The sequence below is a fragment of the Takifugu rubripes genome, chromosome 5 (genome assembly GCF_901000725.2).
Source record: "Takifugu rubripes chromosome 5, fTakRub1.2, whole genome shotgun sequence".
Taxonomy (NCBI): Eukaryota; Metazoa; Chordata; class Actinopteri; order Tetraodontiformes; family Tetraodontidae; genus Takifugu; species Takifugu rubripes.
The window spans coordinates 7,411,304-7,425,299 of record NC_042289.1 but is presented as its reverse complement, the minus strand read 5'-3'; the positions used below and the strand labels follow the sequence as shown (position 1 = coordinate 7,425,299).

General features: G+C 50.2%; 1 protein-coding gene across 1 annotated transcript; it reads right to left on the bottom strand.

Annotated features, from left to right (window-relative positions):
* Nucleotides 1-1,636: 1,636 nt before the first annotated feature.
* Nucleotides 1,637-8,462, bottom strand: LOC101076642 (heparan sulfate glucosamine 3-O-sulfotransferase 6-like). The gene is made up of 2 exons (XM_003964579.3): nt 7,745-8,462; nt 1,637-2,816 (listed from the first exon to the last, which is right to left on the bottom strand). Exons 1-2 carry the CDS (start codon nt 8,197-8,199, stop codon nt 2,198-2,200), a joined length of 1,074 nt encoding a protein of 357 aa, XP_003964628.2. The 5' UTR covers nt 8,200-8,462; the 3' UTR covers nt 1,637-2,197.
* Between the last annotated feature and the right edge of the window lie 5,534 nt (nt 8,463-13,996).

The following is a 13,996-nucleotide window of genomic DNA, read 5'->3' as shown; positions in this document are numbered from 1 at the left end:
AGGAACACTACCAATGTGAAATCTGGAACATTCCAAGTCAGGCGCATTTGCAGGAACGTGTTAGAACTTCTGCTTCGACCCGTCGGGTTACAAGAAGGATTTCGCACAAATCCTGTCAGAATTACCAACGCAAGCACGAGCCTGAAGGCGTCATCAGCAATTCTTTGAAGCGGGCATCAATTATGACACCTTTTCAGCTCGATGCGACGCCTCCGAAGGCTGCTGACGAAATCCCCTAAAATAGGAAGAGAAGCAGGAACAGCCTGACTTTTACAGGGGACGGTTCTGGACATGAAATCTATTGAGACGAACACATGAAAGCTGTTTATATAACCTGGCAGAGTGTATTTCTCTGTGTGTGTGTGTGTGTGTGTGTGTGTGTGTGTGTGTGTGTGTGTGTGTGTGCTTGGAGGAAGTGACCAATGTGCTACTTCACATGCGTGTGTAGCGCTGCTCTGCGGTCATGTCTGCACCCAACACGCACATGCGGCGGAGGGACTGAGTCACTCATGTGAAATCAGAACAAAGACACACACACACACACACACACACACACACAGACTCACACACACACTGGTAAATAAGAGCTTTGTTAGGTGTTTTCAGTGTCTGTGCTGTAGAACTGAGCCCACAAATCCTGCTTTTTCCGACTGCTCCTGCCTGTTAACAATGACTCTATTAGCGGAACAAGTGGGTGGTTGGGGATTACCGTAGCAACGCTGCGGCCAAAGGGCCTTTTATTTTTTTTTCATGTCTTCAAGGGACCAACGTGAAGAGCTGTAGCGTGGAACGACGAGTGTCTGGGTGGAAATCTGTCTCCGTCCACGTGGAAGAACTCTGTCCTCTCGTGCTTGTTGTGAAGTCCTTTAAGTCCCATAAGAACCAGCCGAGCTCCCGGGAGGATTTGTAAATCCCTCCAGCCTAAATGACTGTCGTCAGTTATGGGGAGATCACAGAGCCCCCCGCCCCCCCACCCCAACCCCACCCCAGAGGTGCAGGAGGCTGCTGGGAGATGTGAAGACTGAGACCCATCTCCAGTTGTGGCTTAAACCGCTTTTACTCTCTGCTCCCAAGAAAAGGAGGAATACAAGTATTTTTGTTTCAATCACTCAATCAAAGGCTGTTCAACATCTGTCAGTTTGCTCTTCCCTTTAATCCAGATGTTCGTGGTTTGATACAGGATGGTGTGAATGAGACACGGCTAATTGGGAGTCCGGAGAGGAAGCGGAAGGGCTTTCTGATTGAGATGAAATGTTCCATAATTATAGACCACAACACCCCCCCACACACACACACACACGCACACACACACACACACACACACACACACAGGGCCTCACAGCACATGTGGTCTGACTGTACAGGAAGCTGCGAGAAGGAAACAGCGTGAGAGCGCCTGAGGAGCAGAACACAGTTAGCATACGCAGCTAACATGCTAAACTGGTAGTTTGTTGTTTCCTCATGTAAAACTGCATCCAGCCGGGAGAATCTCCCAGAATGCCCGACTAACAAATTCCTCCAGTCAGTAACGGAGAAGGTTTGTGCTCTACTGCTGTCTGGATCATCCCAAATTCATGGCTACAGGCGATCGTATCCCGGCTCCTGCTAGCACCGCTAACGCAGGCGAGACGTATAGATGAGGTTTGATTAAATACATTTATTATGAGAGAGGACATGAAGGGCACATCTGTGGTAGTTCAATCAGAATGAAAGCTGCACAGACGTCTGTGTTTTTATTCTTGAGGCCAGCAGATAAAAAAGGTTTATTGGGATGTAAGGAGCAGCGACACGGTCGCCATGGTCACCGGGGACGGCGACAGCTCCGGGAGTAAAAAGCTGTACACGTGGCTTCGGTTCGTGAGGTCATTTCGGTGTATCGTTTGCAGCATACCGAGATAAATCCCATAATACATCCCATAATAAATCTTTGATATTCAGCAAGCACGTTGAGGGCTAGCGGTTCAACACAGGCGCGTTCTCTCTGCTGACACGGAATAAATATATAACTCATCAAAACACCAACCATAAATTAAAAGTCGTTTAAACTTATGCTCAAAGTAGCCGTAGCTCTCCTATTTTGGCAGCAGCGCTCAGGTGCAGCTGCAGGTCGTGTTGGTTCAGTCTGTGGACCCTTTGGACCCCCCCTGCCCCCCCTCCTGTCCCTGAGAACCTCATCTGATCCACTACAGGAACCTCCTCAGTCCCAACCAAAGTCCCGTCCACTCATCTGGTAGAAGTGGTGGTTGAAGGGCCTGTAGAACTCCCGGAGCCTCTGCAGGACCTCCGGGGGGATGTGGGGATGGGGTCGCCCCTTGGACTTCCCCAGGCAGCGAGGTCTGCTGCTCCCCTCCGGCTTCTTCAAGCAGGGGAACCCTTTGGTCTGATTGAAGTAGAAGTGTTTGTCCGAGATGACCCTCTTCAGACCCAGGAAGTCCTGGACCCGCCCCATCTCCCCGGCCGGGTCGGACACCAGTCGCTCGCCACTGACGAACAGAAAGTGGGACAAGGGGAAATGCTGGAGCCAGTTCTCCAGATGTTTGGCGTACAGGCCAATGCGCACGGCGTTCCACGCGGTGTCGATGAGGCCGGAGGAGGCGTTCTTCAAAGCCAGGCTCTGGAAGGAGGGGAGACCCGGATTCTTGGACAGCGTCTGGGTGTAGTCAGACAAGGCCCGGGTCACGGGGTCCCGGACCACCACGATGAGCTTGGTTTGGCAGTTCATGGCGCACACGCGACCCGGAGCCTCCTTTGTGACGAAGTAACTGGGGGTCTTCTCCATGGTGATCTGGCCTTCCAGCGTCCGAGGCATCAGTTCCCTAAAGGGGCACAAACACACAGCAGTGAGGAGGAGGACTCAGGAAACCAGGGTTCCAACCTCGGGTCAAAGGTCACTCTTGATGTCTACACGTTTACATTCGTGTCAGAGCCTGAGTGAGGGTTAGCTTGATGCTATATAATACGGAAGTGTCTCTGATTACATCTGGGATCCTCACGTCAGTTAAACGAGCGAAGCGTTAAAGGGATATTTCGCCCAAAAATAAACGTTCGCTAACCATTTGATTGTGGTTATTTTGAGTGGGCGGAGCTTCCTTTCCAAAGTTATTACAAGTACAATGAAACTGCGGCCGCATCCTCCAACCGGCCACCGCCGCCCCTGAAGGCGAACGCGACCTCTGTGGTGGGCGGTTCTGCTGCTCTGGGTTTGGACTCATCATTAGGAGCCGAGACGATGCCGTCAGAGGGGAGGATGTCACCTGCAGACACCCCCCCCAACCCCCCCAAAACACCATTAATTGATTATTATTCAACTTTCGAGAGCTTCAAATGGCTGCTCGTCGGCTCCCTTTAGCTAATCGATACGTCTGTCTCTGTATGACGGACGGTCCCTTCCATGTGTTTGTGATGAGGTGTCGCCCCCCCCCCCACTGGTCGGTTTTGTCCTTCACTCCCCGACATGAGTGACACTCCAGTAATTGGCCATAAGTTGTGTCTCCATATTCATGAATAGTTGATGAATTGTGGCTCCTCTCTCCCTCCGCCTCTGTCTCGCTCTCCCGCCATCGCGTCTCATCATCGGCGGATCAATATCGCCCATTTTCCCTCATAAATTGGCTCCCGTGTTTAGTGTCGGGACGGAGTGTAAACAGATCGGGATGATTAATTTCTCCCCACTCCGACGGTCCTGCCTCCATCGCGGCGCAGCAGCGTCTAAGCTAAAGGGTCGGCCTTGGTTTGAACACACCACCTCAGTAACTCGGGGCAGAAAACGTGTTTTTTATTAATCGGAACGCCCCCCCCACTAACCGCATCACTCTGGAACTCCCTGCTGCTTTAAGCATGTAGCGCTGACATGTTCGCAGCAGCCAGGATCATACGATTTAAGCTAACCAGGCATCAAGGATGTGGCCGGGAGACTTCCTGTGTCCCAGGATTACAGGTCCCCCCCCGCTGAGGTGCCCTGCCTCCCCTGATATTCCCCAAGAGGGAGCAGCAAGATGGAAAAAAAACGCCCATCGCAGTGAAGAAAACGCATTCGATCAGCCGCCCAATTCTGTTTTCTGGCAACAATATCTTAATGTTTAACGATGTGGCGGAAAGTCGGAGCAGTAAAGCGAATCGGGAAGGCAAACGCAGCGAGGGAGAACATTTCCCAGCAACGCGGCTGTTTGGTGACAGAAAGAGCCTCAAGGCCACAGACAGACTGAACCTTGATTTCCCTCCAGACCGGTGCTGATGGGACGCCCGTCTGAGCAGCTGAGCCACTAAAAAATAATTCGGTTGACACGAGGAGGCATGAGTGAAAACATGTTGACATAGAACTATTTAGCTTGGCTTTAAACTAGCATGGATAAGAGATAAAATATCTCACAAAAACAAAGAACATGATGTGAGCATGTTTCCACCAACAAAGAGAGGAAGCGGATGGTTGGGAAACCGCATGGCGGACTCGGAGATCGGTGCCCTCCACAGATTGTAAATGCTGAGCTATTAGCTTGTTTCTTCCCGTCATTAATGGTGCGCTAACGGAGGGTTTTCTTAATGCGAGGTTAGCTTGTTGGTGCTTGTTGGGTGGGAAAAGATGCAGGGCCTGTTTGGGAGGAGCAGAACTTTTAATCATTGTCTTTTTTGTTCAGTTAATTATTGACTGTGCATCTCAACAGATCTTTTGGAGGTGATGGTTTGAAAAAAGTAGTAAAACTTCACAACAACAGACAGGCCGTTACCCTAAAGTCAGTCAGAGCAAACAAACCTGTGAATAGACTTTCATCACGTCAGAAACACATTACTGCTGCCTCAATGTAAAACTAATTTTGCCATTGCTAGCATGGTGACATTAGCGTAGCTCCAATCAGAGCTGAGCCTCTGTAATCTGCTACCAGTATTTTTACTATATACAGTAGAAACAGATAAACGAGCTTAGCGTGTTTGCATAAATCCACTTTCTTTTCTTGCATCTTTACTTTAATGAGGCTTTGCTAAACTTTTAATGTTCGTAAATGTGGAAAAAAGGTGAGAAAATAACCAGGTAACGATCTGAGTTGTGGGTATTATTGAAACATGAAACGGTTGTTGTCACTCATTCCTGTGATGGGATGCGAAACATTAGCTTAATTAGAATCCGACTGACAGATGTGGACTACGTGGGTGCTGTGGGACAAAACCATGGTCTAGAAATGTTTTTCCTCATATAATTGTGTATTTACTCCTCATATTTAGTCGGGTCGTAATCCGGTTTTTCTGGCCTTACCAATGCAGCCGGGCATGGCTGCCAAACCTCTGAGACTTTTCGCGCTGGCAGACCTAAACGACGGAATTGTGCTTTTATTTCACTCAGAGTTCCTTCCGAGATTTCTTCCCCATTTACAGCCGTCTCAGTGCGCCCCAAATTACTGTAATTTGGTTTGTGTGTGTGTGTGCTTCTTTTCAAATATTGGAACACCTACAGCCAAAACCACCGCTAATAACACAGTGGAAAGCTGCAGAAACTACTTCCTGGTCTCTGAGACCCATCAGCCAGGTTCGGCTCGTTAATGGCTGCTGGGAAAATCAGCCACGATTTGGGAGGAATCACCCCGTACAGAGTCCGCTGGTGCCCCGAAACAGCTAAAACGGATGCTAATATCCTAGCTTAGCATCAGCGAGATCATCTGTCTGACTATTAATTATTATTTTTTCCTTTTTTGACATCATTGGGGAGCCATTTTCTGCAGAAATCTGTTTTTTAAGGCCACCAGAAGTCTTCTAAAATGAGCTGTACACTATTTTAATAGCAATTAAATTGTTCGCAGCCTCTGCGGAGGTCGTTTATTGATAAGCTTTGGAAATATTGATGGAACTTGTGGTTTGCAGAGTTTTCTGAGCATCAGCACAGCTTAAAAAATTAATCACGTTGGCTGTTTGTTCCAAAACCATCTTCGCTCTCACCACAAGAGTTTTCAGATTAGACGCTATTAATAAGCTGCATTCAAACCAAAATCAAAGGCTCCTGACTAACTTGTTCCAGCCTGCTTCACAGTGACGGAGGTGAGACGAGCGCAGCCACTCGAGGCTCGAGTTTGTCACTTCCTCGCAAAGACTCGCAAGTCCCATATGAAACTCATTGTCCCCCTACAGCCATAAAACCATGCAGAGATTCATTAAAGCCTTGCCCCAGTTCACATCTTTTCTGTTCTCCTTCTTCTTCCTATTCGTGCGAAACATGGAGGGAGTTGGAGACCAGCTGGGAGAAGAAGAAAGAGCCTGACTGGATCCTTCAGAGGCAGTAAAAACCCACATGAATGAGTTCTCAGGCTTGAAAAAAACCAAAACAAAAATGATGCCGTCGCATGAAGTAGCACAAGTTCCCCCTTTAGAGGGGCAATTATTAACATGTGGAGGTCCTAAATAACCTAAAAAGGAGATTTGATCCTTTAACATCTGAATCGGGACAAATCTGCAACCTTTAAAATATCTGTCTGCCCATTTGTGCTTGTTTTCCTACACATGCGGGGTCTCAACTCATGAGTGAGTCCGACCATCCGGGGACTCAGAAGACACTGAAGTTTATTGAATTCCAGCTAAATAGTGATCAATGTAAAGCACTAAAGGTTAACATTTGGGCAGGATTTAGTTAAATTCATGGAAAATGTGATCTCACATATGTGTTTTCTTACTTGCTTCAGTACACAAATACTCATTCTACTAGCAAAGTGAGGTCACTTTGGTCCTAACTTTAAAGGTGTTTTGAAGGTTCTGACGTGATTTTCATGCTGAAGTTAGAATCAGGTTTACAGTAGAGTGAGAGGGTGAGTTGGGATGTCCTCACAAAGATAGAAGTACCAGGATGTGTGTTTCCCGCCTACACTGTCACTGCGGTTGACAGAAAACTGATTTTTCCTCTCAAATTCTCGGCCTAATGTTCAGCGATTTCACTCCGGATGGTGCTGCTGACGTCGCCACCGCCCCTTTGAAGCCTCCCGATGTTTCAGCTTACTTACACGTCCTGTCCAGAGGTGAATACAAGCCACGTTCAAAAGCACCAGAACTGGTTTGACTGGAACACCTGCCCAGCACTAATGTCAACAAAAGGGGTTTTATTCAAGGATCCTGGGATTCAAGGGATTCTATCCTGGGGGAAAAAATCAGGTATTTTCCTCAGGTTTCATAGAAATTTGGCCTTTTTAAAAAAAAAAACTTTTCAGTGTAAATATAAATGATATGATGTTCATTTTGATGTTTTCTGGGGTGATCCTAAAGTCAGCTTGTGCATGTGCGCGTTTGTGCGTCGAAGCCAAATGTCAAAGTTTTCCCAACAAGACGACGAAGCGCCCGATGGGAAAAGGCTGGATAATGAAAGAGGAGCTTGTCGTTTCCGCGGCGAAAGTGCTTCCACCTGCCTCAGCTCTCAAACGTTCAAAAAAGACAGGGAGCAGATTGAGTTACATCAAACCATCTTTAGATGCCCGTCGGGCTGCTCTTCTCCTGTCCGACAGGGGCTCCTGACCTCTGGGCAACATCTGGATGAGGTCAGGGTGACTGAATGGTCTCTAAGACGTGATTAATGTCACGTTAAAGGGTAAAAATGATGCTCAGCTAGGAGTCAGGAGGACGGAGCAGCTCCAGATCTAAAGTCTGCAGCGTCCCTGCTCTTAGGTTACTTTAGTCTTTCATTTCCACTTGATCAGTCACTCTAACAGGCAAGAGTCGGGAGGGTGAGCGCGCATTAGATGCCCCCCAACGCACAGGCGCGCGTGTTTTTTCCTACCTGTACCAGTCGAGTCCTTTCTCGTAAAACCTGTCGAAAAAATGCGGCTCGGCTCCGACGGCTCGGACGTCCGGATGGATGCGGAGGAACTCCAGCAGCGCCCGGGTGCCGCCTTTCTTCACGCCGATGATGATCGCCTGCGGAAACTTCTTGGTCCCGAAGGTGTTGGACACGGGGATGCCGCTGTCCTGCGCGCCGCCCGGAGGCGGCGACGCGGGCGCGCCGGCGAGGAGGAGACGCGGCGACGGCCGCAGCTCGTCCAGGACGCGGCGGCGATCCTCCAGGATGCCGTAATCCAAAGCCCGCTGGGCGAACAGAGCCCTCGGGATGGAGTCAGAGAGCGCGGTGAGGCAGTAGATGAAGTAGGTGGAGATCAGGAGCATGGTGAGGAGCAGCGAGGCTTTGGAGAGCGCCTTGCCGAAGTTGAACCTGATTCTGCATCCGCTACATCCCATGAGTTGTTCTCCTGCGCGGTTCCCAAAGTCCAAAACGGGGGCAGCATGCTTCTTCCGCCGTCTCCACTTATCCCCGCATTGAGTCGAAGCTCCTTAATTGAATCGCACAACCTGTTGCAAAAAAAGTCAGGAGTCCGGCGGAGGGATGGCGGCTTCCTCACAGGAAACCAGGAAACCTTTCTGTCATTTTCCTGACCAGAACTTCTCAAGTCGCTCCCAAACTTTGCTCAATTAACGCCGAGCTCGCTGCCTGGTGCCCCTGAAGGCTGAGATCTCCCATTCAGGCGTTTTCTACGCCCTTTTTATGTGTCTCCACCCTCCATCCATGCATCCCTCCCTCCCGGAGCCGCGCACACACACACACGCACACACACATACCTTCATATAGACCAAGAGAAGAGCGGCTCCGCATCATCAGACATTTTCTTTCCTTTTTTCCACATATTTCCTGATGCGCTGAATCACACCTGAAACAGTCCTTGGCTCAGAGGGAAAAGGCCCGTTGGTCCCTTTGAACGACACCAGGGTCAGAGAGGAGCCCGCGAGCTTCAGAGGAGACACCCCACCCACACACACACACACACACACACACACACACACACTAATGCTGTGTGTCATAAATTACAGTGTGTGACTATGTCACCTTCAGGGCCCTCGGGGAGGATCCACGCTGGGATCTGCCCCCAGACACTGGATAAAGTTTCAGACTTTGAACCTGAGGAGCAGGCAGCTGTTTGAACGAGGACAGGTATAAAGAGGGTGATCTGTGTGAGAAACACACACACACACACACACAACACACACACACACCACACAGGGTGGGGATACTTTGTTAGTGATGATAACTTCTCTTAATATCCTGAGACCCCACTTTGACCTTTATTAAGATAATCAGATTAGAACGAGCATCAAGCAGCTATTTTAAAGAGATTCAAGCAGCGTTTGTGTTTATTTATAGACACACAACAACAACAATATGTTATTGTGCAAAAAGAATGTAAATCTTGGATCTACCTGGATCTAAAACAGTTAGCCTCGTTAGCGCCCAGGCTAAATGGAGGCCACGTTTTTTAAACTGGAGGTTTTTATCTTGATCACATGGAATAAATGGGTATTCCGGTCCACTTGCTCGCCATGGGAAAATCCCTGAAATTGGCTGATGTGCAACAACAAAGGCAACAGAGAACAGAGGAGACGCATCAGCGTATCTGACCTCTGTTCAGCTCATCGCTGCAGCCTCTTAAAGCCTCATTAGACTCGCAAAGAACTGGGATTTCGGCTCTGGATCCGATCTGTCGGTGGAATCGGGACATGCGAGTCGTTCCCTGTCACACATCATCTTTTCCCGCCTGCTGATTTGCTCCAGTCGGAGTTGGACAGACTTGGAAACGTAAACACGGAGATTTAAGGAGCAAACGGGCGGCGGCGGCAGCATCCAGGTCAGGAGCAGGTCTGCGTGCAGCACCCAGACGAATCTCTGTTTATGTGTTTGGGACACGTGTGGGCATTTATGCGCTTGTTTACACTTTCCCGACCTTCGCACCTGCAGCTGCACGCCGCCTCGGCTGCATCTCTGCCCCCCCCCACCTCCCCCGCCAGAGGCCTCCGGTGCTGTACACGTGTCAGCCATTAGAGGAAGTTACAAACCCTCTTCATGAAACAGAACGTTCTGCTGTTGTTCTGGGGGGGGGGGGGGGGTTCTATCTGCGGCTCACTCCCAAATCGCTGCCACGGTGGCGACGCTGATGGGTCCAGGGTCCTTCTGAGGCCTCTGATCAGCCTCCGCCTGTGTGAATATCAGGTTCCCTGTTTTTACACCAAACAATTAACTGAATCGCTCCCATTGTGTCGCCCCCCCCCCACTTTGATGTGCAGGTCCGTGGTGTCCCCTGGTGGGGGAGGGCGCTCTGACCTCCTCATCCTCGCTCTCTGCTCCGTCCCTCCTGCTGCCTCCAGGTGACCCTGGGTCCTCCCGGGTTTTTGGCCCTGGGGGAGTGAAAATGGCAGCTGCCCCCCCCCCCTTCCCAACTTAAAATCCTTGAGTTTAACATGGGAGCAATTTATGTCGGAGGGATTCGTTCCAAAGCGGGCAGCTCCAGGAGGGGGGATAACGTAACCGATACGCTTCGGCATGTTCCTGCTTTTCCGGGCTGCCGGTCCTCACGGTTTTCCTCCTTCTCCTCCTTCCAGCTGTTATTTATCTTTTCTGGGTGCTGGGGGGGGGGGGCTCTGTCGACTATAGAGGGAATAAAAATGAATGACAATCATGTCATCACACAAGCCACAAGCCAGCGAAGGAAATTCCTCCTTTTCTAATCCGCAGCTCTGCGGCTAACAAAACGGGATCCACCAGTTGGCTCCCGGAGTGACGCTGGGCATGCTGGGAAGGGCGGAGGTGCGGGGACGGGAGGCCGCCATTGGCTCCCGGGACGTCAGAGGCGACTGAGGCCCAGGGATCCGGTTTCATGCCGCGGGCCCGCCTGCCATGCTGGGACGTCGGGAGCTGCAGCGAGCGTTCCACGGTCGGCGCTTTGGTGCCCGGAGCGTCTCTGGACTCCGTCCTGGGCCTGAAGACTCTCATTGTTCTGGTGGAGACGGACCGGTTGTGGCCGCCGGTCCCAGACTGCTGCATACTTGGATGTTTGTGGGCTGCTTCTCTGCGGCTCCGCTTCATCCGAGAGGCCTCGCGGGCTCGCAGGATGGTTGCCGTGACGTCACCCCGCCCCACCGCATCCCTGCCCGTCACGTGTGGATGAAAATCATTATTCCCATTTTCTCTGTCACCGGGATGGATTAAATCCCGCTTTCTTAGTTCCTCTTCTACTAAAAAAGGGCCAAAGATGCGTTCAATTAGCCGCGCGTTGGGCTCCGTAAACAAGGCCGAGCCGGACGACTTGGGGGGGGGGGGGGGAGGGGTGTTAACTGACTGTAATTGCTGGTGTAAAACCACAGCAGTTCATCTCTCGGCTCTCTGGAGTTTCCCATGTTTGCTGAATTCCGATCTATCACGTCAGCGGCGAGGAAGCGGAGCTGTCGTCTCCTGGAGGAAAGGAGAGAAACCTGGAGCGGTGAGTCAGGACGGCTGACGCGGTCTCACCTGTCCCGTGAGCTCCTGGAGGCTGCCAGAGCCAGAGCGTGCAGGAACAGGAGTCCGACCACCGGCCCGTGAGCCCGGAATGTCGGGAACGACTTAAACGAGGGATATTTTGGCTGAAGGGGACAGGAGGGAGAATAATGGGGTGACAATAAGGTTTCTAATAAAGAAAAGAGAACCAGTGTTCACATATACAGTATCTGGCTGTGCGCTGGCTAACGCTAGCCACCAGCTGGTTAGCTCAGTTGTCTCTCCGAGGAAACAATAGCCGTCAGGAACGTCTTCCTTTCCCTGGCCGTCTGTCCATCCGTCTGTCCTTTCGCTGGTCTTTTGCTCCAAATGACCAAAACACAAAGTGAAGCTTGTAGAAATGAAAATGACACAAAGGATGCAGGTGTGTTTGTCCAATCAGCGCCCCGCCCCCCCCCCATCCCAAAGCCAAGAGAATTCCAGGGAATCTCCAGAGTTTTTAAAGGCTCTCCCAACTCCCAGGTAGCTCACGCTGATACTTTATAACAGATAATGTTTGAGGTGGAAGGTGACATCACTTTGATAACCTTTTGGGGGTAAAACGTACATTTTCTGCTAGCATTAAGTGCTAACACAGCTACGGCCGTAGCAAACGTCTGGGTTCTCTTACGAGACGCTCGTGTGTTTACTAATAATACCGAGGCAGCAGCGAAGGATTCACCCCGTCTTCTCGTCCATTAACGTGCACAGATGACAGCTCTATGGCAGGTTTGCGATGATGTCATGCTGAAGCTGGATGTTTGTCCCGGTGCTTTAAAGCGCCCCCGCAGCCACACCCTGACTTTGCTGCAAAGCTGATAATCACAACGCTCTGTCCCCGGGCCTCATTCCTGTGGGAATATATTTCCAGACCTTTTTAACCCCTTTTCCGACCCGCTCCTGCACCCTCATCTTCCCCTCCGTCCTTCAGCTCCCGTTTGGTCCCACTTTGGGTTTTGAGGTTCGTCCCGTCGGGCCTTTCGGTGGATTTCCCCAAAATATATTTAAATTAATTTGCATCCTGCGCTGACCAGACACTTCCAAACTGTCCCACACGGAGGAAAACAAGGGCCCCGCCTTCGCTTTACAACAAACCCAGAAGAGAGGAGACTGGATAATTACTGCGTTCTGACTGACAGGCCAGATTCATTAGCTCGGGTTTGTTTTTGTGGCACCAAAACCCAATAAAATGCAAATACTGATGCTGCAAATAAAACCCTGCACGCTCTGTTGTGTCTATAAAAAGTGGATGTCGAGCGGATGTTTTTCAACACTTACACGGTCACGTGTGCGTGCATGTGAGAGTGTGTCCGCGTGCTTGCTACATATTAGGTACCAAAATACTCATTCTACTAGCAAAGAGAGGACAGTTATTCAAAGCGGGGCCAAATTGGGCCCCACAACTTGAAAGACCTGTTTGAGGATTAAGTCATGGTTTTAAGGCTCGTTAAGGTTAGGTCAGGTTTAGGGTTACAGGGTTACTTGGGGTGGTTAGGGTTAGGGTTAGGCTTAAGGTTATGTATTATCTCAGTGAAGGTCCACGCAAAGGTAGGAAAACGAGTGTGTGGGTATTTGGGTGCGGGTAATTGTGGCTGAAGCGCCTAAAGCTGTGGAGGAATGTGGAATTTCCCTCATTCATGCTGTGAGGAGGATTCAGATGTGATCAAAGAATTAAACACCTTTTAAGTTCCAGGGATGTGGGATTATTTTTCTTTCCGCTCTTTGATGCAGAACTAGTTTAAATAGATATTAACGGCACTGTAGCTGTCACTGGAGATTAGCTCCCAAAGCTAATGCTCTTTTCAGTGATTGCTTTAATAGCCGGTAGCTAAGAGTGGCCAATGAAAAATGGTGATCAATTATGATCAGACGCGGCAAAAAGGCTCTGTTTTATTATGTTTTTACACAGATGTTAACAATCAGCAGGACCCAACCAGTGATTTCTGTTATTAGGACCACCCGTGAGAACACTGACCGACGGCTGGGGTGGATTTAAAGGCTCCAGCAGAATTTTAAACACTGACTTTGTGTATTTATACCCAGCAAATATTTTAGACAGCGTTTATGGCATCACATAAAGGGAATAATCTGCACACAGATGCTCCTAAAAACGTAACCATCCCTCTGTCAACCACTGCTGACTCCCAGTCGGGGTCACTGGGACTGACTCCTGGACGATCACTGGTCCGTCACAAGACACACAAGACACACACACACACACACACACACACACACACGCACACACACAGCAATCAGTCCCTCACACACTCTCATCTAGTGGCAGTTTAGTCTCCGGCCAACCACATGTGGGTGTTACCAGCTAATGGAGGATATTAGCCGACAATCAGCCGCTTCCCCAAAGGTTCCCCCTCCCCAAAACATACCTGTGCCACACACCTGCTCCCTTTGAAGCCCCCTGGCTGGCCCCCTCCGCTGAACGTGATCAAACCGCTGATAGCCGCCGCTGTTTAGCTGGTAGCAGCTCGGGAGCAGGAATGCGATGGTGTGATAAAGCTCACAGTGACGAGCAGGGAGACAACGTCGGTCGTCCTTGTTTATTTTTCAACCTAGCGGCCCTCATGCTCAGCGGCGCCCCCACAGGCCTCACCTGGGTGGCCAGATGTCGGGCACGGGTGACACGTAAACATTAGCTGTGATACAAACATAAGGCAACTACCTACTGAGATGATGTAG